At 57.6% G+C, this 7,846-nt stretch overlaps 1 protein-coding gene across 1 annotated transcript; it reads right to left on the bottom strand.

Annotated features, from left to right (window-relative positions):
- Nucleotides 1–327: 327 nt before the first annotated feature.
- Nucleotides 328–7,577, bottom strand: LOC130488646 (collagen alpha-1(I) chain-like). Its single transcript, XM_056862287.1, has 4 exons — nucleotides 7,559–7,577; nucleotides 1,287–1,748; nucleotides 902–1,201; nucleotides 328–647 (listed from the first exon to the last, which is right to left on the bottom strand). The coding sequence occupies exons 1-4, from the start codon at nucleotides 7,575–7,577 to the stop codon at nucleotides 328–330; spliced, it is 1,101 nt and encodes a 366-aa protein (XP_056718265.1).
- Between the last annotated feature and the right edge of the window lie 269 nt (nucleotides 7,578–7,846).

Below are 7,846 nucleotides of genomic sequence, written 5' to 3'. Positions count from 1 at the left end.
CTGCAGACAGACTAACACGGCGACCCACTGGGAATTGAGCAAAAAGTAAATTTTTACAAAACCTGGCCTGAATTGCAATACCACGAGGGGCAGGAAGGGGGAGCACCAAGGATGGAGAGAGCCGGGTCCCTATCGTGGGAGCCGAAATGCCGACCCAACAGCCCCATCCTTGCACGCGGCATCGGTGAACGAGACCGCCAACCCATCCCGGGCCGCGTTTGTAGAAGCGTTTCGCATCTGCTTCAGAGTTTTCCGTTTTAATATTTTTATATTTTAATATTTTATAATATTACAAATAACTATTTTAAAGGCTGCATCGTTATCCTCCTATCGAAGGCACGGGGGGGCCTTTGAAAAAGTTGTGGCGCGAGGCTGCCGCCTCCCCGGGGGAGAGCCCGATCCGGTCCGCAGCAAGCACCGGTCGATCCCGGCGTCGAGCCTGCTGCTAGCAATGGGGTCGCCAAGCGCCCCCTCCGGCTCCCCCGAGGGGGCCGCGCCGACCCCGCGCGCGAACACCCCGCACGGGCGATCCGGGCCCGTTTCCGCACTCGGAAGCGGGCTCAGGAGACGGCCGGGAGGGGGGGGGGCTCTGCGGCCCCCGCCCCATCTCATGTGGGGAGCCGGGGATCCTCGCGGGTGGGGCTTCGCTACCGGCAGGGGGTGGCGTGGGAGACGAGCACGGGGGGACGCGCGGGAGGATCAGCTTGGGGGCGCCGAGGACTGCCCGGGGGGGGGGGAAGCGGGCTTCAGCTCCGCGTGGCCCGGCGCGCCCCTTCGAGGACTCGGTAGGCGACTCGAGGCCGCCATCGCCGCCTTGCTGCAAGCACGGTCCAGGGCCAGACGCCCTTCTGCCCCCCCCGGGGGGGGGTTCGCCCCCTCCCCGACGGCGAGTTCCCCCTACCGGGGACGCCCCGAGGCCGCCCGCCCCCCCCCCGTCCATCTTCCCGCAACTCGCGCCGCTTCCAAGTTTTGCTGCTCGCTGGAGGGGGGGGGGCGTTTAAAGGGGAAGGGCCGCGGGAGAGCAAGCCTCCGCGCGCGTCGAGGGCGTGCACGTGGGGAGCGGCGACCCCCGCCGCCCAGACCGGGGAACGACCACGCGGCCTTCCCGGGGAGACCCGGAGCTCCCCGGGCACGTCGGGAAAGGCGCCGGGCTTGCTCGGAGCAGGCTGGGCGCTGCTCGGGGCGCGGGGGCCGAGCCGCCCTTGGAGGAGGAGGAGGAGGAGGAGGAGGAGGAGGAGAGGGGGGTGCGCGCCCCCCCCCCGCCGCGCCCGGGAGCCGGAGCGCGCCGTCGGCAGAGGGGGCCGCTGGGCAGCCCGGAGTCCGGTCCGGGTTTTGCCTGCAGCCCCGGCCGGCCGAGCCGCGCGCTGCGCTGCGGTCCGCCCGTCTGGGTCCTGGAGAGGCGGCTGCGCGGGCGAGGCGAGCGGAAGAGCCGCCGCCGCTGCCGTCTGGAGCCCCTCCGACGCCCCGGCCCCCCCGCCGCCGCCGCCCCTCCTCTCCCCCCCCCCCGGATGTGCTGGGCGGGGAGGCGGCCCCCTTGCTGCGCGGGGACCCCTTCGGGGCAGGTGCTGAGAGCCCGGGCGGCGGCGGCGGCAGCAGCAGCAGCATCCCCGTTGCGACAGCGCGCACGGCCCGCCTGCCCGGAGCGGCGGCGGCGGCGGCGACCTCTCCCCCGCCTCGGCCGGTCCCCCGGCTCCGGTAGGTGCCCGCGTCCGCCCCGGGGGTCTCTTCCGTGGGGCGGGGAGGAAAGTCTGGCGGCAAAAAGTTTGCGGCGGAGGCGGAGGCGGGGGTCGCCTCGGGGGTCCTGGCTTTGGCCGGCCGGCCTCCCCCTCCCTCGCCTCCCCTCCCTCCCTCCCTGCCTGCCTGCCCACCCACCCGCCTTCCTTCCTTCCGGGGAGGTGTCGCCGCCGCCGCCGCCGCTGCAGCCACGCTGGTCTCAGCTCAGTGGCTCCAGACAAAAAGCGGAGGGGGCCCCCGGGGCTGCGCGCCGCCTGCCAGCCTCGCCCGCGCCCGCCTCGGACGGAGCGCCCCGCCGCCCGGCCCCGGGGAAGGGGCCCCCCAGCCCCGTAAGTGCAGCTCGACGCCGCGCCCCGCAGGAGAGCGGCGGGGCGGCGGAGCAAAGTTTGGCGGGGCAGGTGGGAGAGCGCCCCCCTCCCCCCTCCGTCCCCCCTTCCCCCCCTCCGTCCCCCCTTCCCCCCCTCCGTCCCCCCTTCCCCCCTCCGTCCCCCCTTCCCCCCTCCCTCCGGCTCCACCGGCCACTGCATTGGAGCCCCCCACCCCTCCTCGCCGTCCGGGCCGCCCCGTTTCCGAGGTTACAGCCGCGGTTGTTGCAGGGAGGGGGGCGGGCTGGGGCTGACCCCGGGCGGCGGAGGGGAGCGGAGCCGCCACCGCCGCCGCTGCAGGGGCTGTCAGCCGCCGCGCCTGGAGCCGGGCTGGCGCTCCCCCGCCGGCCTCCTGCGGCGCCCGGAGCCGGGCAGGGGCCGTCGGACCTCCTGCCCTCCCCCCCGGCCGGACTCCCCCCCCCCCCGGGAGGGAGTTCTCCGCTTGGCCGCTTCGAGGCTCTCGGCCGACCCGACGGCGGCGGGTCTGGGCTTGGACCTCGTTTTGTGCGTGTCTGCAAGGGGGGGGGGTCTTTCTTCCAAGTGCGGGGGGGAGGCGAGTTCTTTCCCGCTGCTCCGCGGCCGTCCATTTTCGAGAGCTGGAGACGACCCCCCCCTATACGGCTTCTCCCCCCCCCCCCCGTCTGCGATCCTCCCTCCTCCCCGCCGCCTGGGAAGTGGCTGGAAAGGGCGCTCCAGGTGGCCCCGGGCAAGGTCGTGGGACAAGAGGGCGACCCCTCTCGGGCACCTGTGCAATTGCAGGGCGAGGGCTCCCCCGGGGGCCCCCGAAGTTAGTGGCGGATGGGGGGCCCGGTCGGCCCCCAGGGGCCTATCCCTGAATCCTCCCCCCCCCTCCCCCAGTCTTGGGTCAGCTTGGCCCTCTCCGCGCTCACATCCGGCCCTTGTCTTCCTTTGGCTCCACGGCGTGTAATTTCTTCTTTGCTGGAGTCTGGCTGCCTGCTGGGACCAGTGGGAAGCTTCGAGATGGGAAGAGATGAGATGAGATGAGAGAATCCGGCTGAAATAATCTTCTTTGGGAGCCGGGAAATGGGAACGCGTTCCGGAAGAGAACGGATTGGGGGACGCTGCAAATATTGTAAGCGAGCGAGATGTGGCCGTGAGGGTCGAGCATAGATGCATGGGCGAGCACGGTGAGGGATGTGTCACAGAAGAGGAGGAAAGTTAGAGGGGTGGGGGCTTTGAGTGCCTATCTGAATACTCTTGCGTACAGATTTTGTGCAGACCCCTTCTAGGGTGCAGGGGCTGTGCGGGACCCCAAAGTTCAGCACTCTGCTTTCCTGTCGCAGGAATGGATGGTTTTCATTTGCTCCTGTGTGTGTGTGTTAAGTGCCGTCAAGTCACTTCCGACTCATGGCGACCCTATGAATGAAAGTCCTCCAAAATGTTTTCATTTGCTCCTGTGGGACCAGGTTATGGTGGGGGAACAACATTGGAGTGGTTCCGAATCTGCTCCCTGGCTGCCCCCACCCCCAATGACCCCGGCGGTTGAGAATCAGGCCTGTTTCTCTCTGCATGGTCTTGCTGGCTTACCTGCCAGGCCATGTCCTGGTTTCTGTTGTGGGGGTTGTTTGGTCGCACTGGGCTGTGACAGAATTTTGGGAGCTGCCTTTGGTATGTGCGTCTTCAGCCGTAAGGTATCAAAATCGGATAATCTGACCACTGCTCCTTTAAGGCTCAGGTGTGAGATGACTTTCTTGGCTCTTCTGGTTTGTTTCACGGGGTACCTTATTTCCCCCCCCCTTTTTTTTCTGGTGATCTGTTTTTAAAGTTTTTAAAAATTCTTTCTGTTAACAAAGCAGTATGCATACACAGATCATGATGTCGGCCAAATCAGTCCTGAAACACCCCCCCCCTCCCCGGTGATTTCTGGAATTCAATGGAATTGGTCCTAGTTATGGAAACAAAGTGCCATAGGATTTGGGAACCAACAAACTTTGGGACAAAATCAGAGTAGATCTTCATGTAAGCCAGAAGTCCTGACATCTTCAGTGGTAAAGGCTCTGGTCTGACCTCCACCCAAGGGAATCTGCTTAAACACCTGTTACACGCCACTTCCTTTCAAGAATTGCTGTTCTGTAGGCTAAGCAGCAAGTTTTGAAATGTAACTGTAAGAGCCTGTCTTTTAGATGGTCTGTTGGCTTCTGAGGGCTGTCCAGGCTCCTCCGCCTTAATCTAGGTGACATTCCCCCAGCTCAGTGGCTACAGGTTTTAAACAGAGTATAGCAGCAGGATATCAGTGGCCCAGAGGTATTTTAAGGCTTGCCAGATTAATATGTCCAGGCAGTTGAAGATTTTGGTGCTGTGGCATCTTGTGCAGTGGCTTGGGGAATGCAGTGGCTCAGAAATGAAAAGTCCATTATGGTGTATATGGAGGGTGGGGGGAGAGACAAAGGATAGTCCCTTTAAAAAGTTTTTAATCCTAGGGATACTTTTGATATTTACATAGAGGAATGCAAAATGAACATCACTTTATTGTGTTCAGAAGTCCCTCCTGGAGAAGGTCGGGCCTTTCTGCTCTGTTTGCCTTTGACAACTAGAATGCAGGCAGTATGCTTTGGGTTATTGCCGGTTCCCAAACGGGGCGCTTAAGAGTCCATGTAGGAGGTCTGGCTACCCTGGTGAGTCCAGTGATGCCTCGGTACCTCAGGCATTGTGTGCTCCTGTACTAAATTGGTCATCCAGGAAGGACATCTGTGTGTGCCCTAGAAAGTGGAGAGGGGGAAGGCTCACCGCTTTGGGATTTCCTGTATCCCGCAGCTGTAAGGAACATTTTGCATAAGCAATATTTGGCAGCGTTTGCGTGACTTGAGTGACTTTATATGACACCGGTTCCAGAATACAAACTGCAGACGCCCAGTAGTGGTGGTGCCGGCTGCCCACACATGTCATCTGTTGCTTTTATGTTAATATGCTGAGGGTGTGCTGTTCCTCCATAAGCTTTCCCCACACATAGCAGCAAAAAGATCATGGCCGTCGGTTAACTGCAGATTTGGGTCTTGCTACCAGAGCTGGAAGTTCAGCCCAGCATGGCTTTGGTGGCCAGAAGTGCCCAGCCTGACTGGAAGCCGCCTGAGCAGGAGGTGCAGTTCTTGCGGCTCTTTCATTTTGTGCTCAGAGGAATCTCCAGGCGCTGGACACTTGGTTTTTGTATTTATGCTTTGAAAAAAAGAATCCAAGAGGTATGAAACATGAAAGAGAATCATAAGAGGTCCTTCCTGTTGGCTTCTGAGTGTCGAGTAACCTTCAGGGGGGCCACAGGAAACAAGCCTCCAAGTAACCTTGTTTTTTCTTTCTCTAAGAGTTGAATTCCTCTCTTAAAGGAAATCGTTCTGTGCATAAGAATATGGGGGATTATAGAGCCTCTCCCTTTTTTCAGGGGATTTGCCAAACTAGAACAATTTGCTAAAGAAAGAAAAAAGGCCCCAGGTGTTCCCCTGAAAACAGAGGTGTGAATGAAATCTGAGCTCATGGGACATTTGGTTGCTCAAAAACAGATAGCTTCTTCATCAAAGGTTGCCAAAAAGTCGTGAAGCAGCCAGCTCTTCTCTCCCCTGTTGTTCTAGTAAAAAATGTGAATTTACCATAAACTTTACTTACCAATTTGCTAAGGATCCTGGGAGCAGTTAGTGTTTTTGTTACAGGAAGAAAGCTGTTTTCTTACCAAGATCCAAAACAACCTGATTTTTCAAAACTGTGGGATGATGGGTACGTTTAACTCGGTAATCTGCAACGCTGTAATGTTACAGTCACAAAGGAGGGGGGGGGAAGCCCACTTGTAATCTGTTTGCAAGGAAGAGACGACTGCTGAAGTCTATCTGTGTATTCCACGTGTTGGGCGATGCGCTGCCTCTGTACAGTAAAGCCGGCACATTGCATGAGAAAATGTTCATTGCATGAGAAAATGACAGTTCAGAGTGCTGGATGAATGAAATCAATGTAGCAAATGGGAAGAGTGATTTAAACCCAGCAGCTAGTCACATGAATGGAGAAAAAAAAAAGCTCTTTGAATGAATGAACTTGTCTCGGAACGTAGTTGGTATTCTGTAAATATGAAGCGCATGTGACAAAATGCACGTGTTTTTTGTTTGTGCTAACGAGCACAATTCAGACTTCCAGATAATATTGAAAATGAGGATGCCTCCCTTACACTGAATACTTTATGTCCAAATGTTCTTTCTATCTAAAGCTTTATGGGAAGAAAACCCATTGTTTGGAGTTGATAGCTGTTTGGCTAGGGCAGCTATAGCTGTATTGAGGGTTTGAAGATAGGCCCTGTTTTCTGCTGGGTGAGGCTACTGGTCGCACATGAACACATGAAGCTGCCTTATACTGAATCAGACCCTTGGTCCATCAAAGTCAGTATTGTTTACTCAGACAGGCAGCAGCTCTCCAGGGGCTCAGGCAGGGGTCTACTGCACATCACCTACTGCCTGCTCCTTTCAACTGGAGATGTCAGGGATTGAACCTGGGACCTTCTGCATGCCAAGCAGAGGCTCTGCCACTGAGCCACAGCCCATCAATTCCACTGTTGTCTTCTCTGTCTGCTGGCAACAGCTCTCTGGGGTTTCTGGCAGAAAGAGATGTTGGGGGGTGAACTTGGGCCTTTTGGCTTGCATCACGCACATCTACCAATGGGCTGTCATCCCCGCGCTGCACCCAGATACACCAGAGGGCAGCCCATATTTCATTCGGAGTCCTGCCTTTGATTACTAGTTCACTTCTGAGTTTCTTGAGAACTTTAGTAACCAGATACTGGTACTGGGATCTCTTACCACCGTGCTTGGACAAACGTTGTGAAATGTCTCTCCTCCTGCCGACAGATTTGTGGCATCTCCTGCACTTTGACAATGTTGCCAAATACCCCACACCTTGACAACTTAAAAAAAATGAATCCAATTATACAGTGTTCTCTAACATCTAAAATGTAATTCTTTGTTCCTCAGCCCCTCCCCTTTGATAGCTGTGTCTGTGACCTTGCGCATCCCTAGCTGTTTCCCCTCTCCACACTTTTTTCATTCTCCTGCCATTATTGGTATGTGTGCGCGCATGGTGTGTTCATAGGGTTGCCAACTTCCAGGTGGCACCTGGCGATCTCCCAATATTACAGTTATCCGCCAGATGATCAAGATTAGTTCCCCTGAAGAAAAGGGCTGCTTTGGAAGGTGGACTCTGAGACATTATACCCTGCTGAGGTCCCTCCCCTCCCCAGGCTCCACCCCTGAAATCTCCAGGTATTTCCCAACCCAGAGCTGGCAAGCCTATGTGTTCATTTTGCGTATGTTTGTGTGTGCAGCTGTCTGGGTGTGCATCCTACTATAATACATTTTTTAAAAAGAGAGATCAGCCTCTAATCCAGCAGGAGCCTACATATAGGCAGGAATATATATGCCCCAGAGCAGGGGTACTCACTCCACGGATCAGAGAGCCACATTCGCAGTTACCATCAGCCAAGTGAGCCATGTTTACTTCCATCCCCAGCATGAGGCTTGTACCTCAAGAGTGGCTCACAGCTTACCTGTTCCTCTGGTGGTGACTGTTTCAAGGTGAGAATCAATGACCAACCACAAGCCCTACTGGTTAACAGCCTTAAGAACAGAGGAAAGGCTATGCTGGATCAGACCAAGGTCCATCAAGTCTAGCAGCCTGTTCACACAGTGGCCAACCAGGTGCCTCTAGGACAGGGATGGGGAACCTCAGGCCTGGGGGCTGTATGCGGCCCCGAGGACATT

The sequence above is a fragment of the Euleptes europaea genome, chromosome 17, assembly GCF_029931775.1.
Source record: "Euleptes europaea isolate rEulEur1 chromosome 17, rEulEur1.hap1, whole genome shotgun sequence".
Taxonomy (NCBI): Eukaryota; Metazoa; Chordata; class Lepidosauria; order Squamata; family Sphaerodactylidae; genus Euleptes; species Euleptes europaea.
The sequence above is the reverse complement of the archived record's forward strand: the minus strand, read 5'-3'. Positions and strand labels throughout refer to the sequence as shown.

Coding starts and splice junctions, on each gene's coding strand:
- LOC130488646 (XM_056862287.1), bottom strand. Junction 1,202..1,286: donor AGCGGCCCCCTCTGCCGACG/GCGCGCTCCGGC, acceptor TCCTCCTCCAAG/GGCGGCTCGGCCCCCGCGCC. Junction 648..901: donor GCGGCCTCGGGGCGTCCCCG/GTAGGGGGAACT, acceptor CCCTGCCGGTAG/CGAAGCCCCACCCGCGAGGA.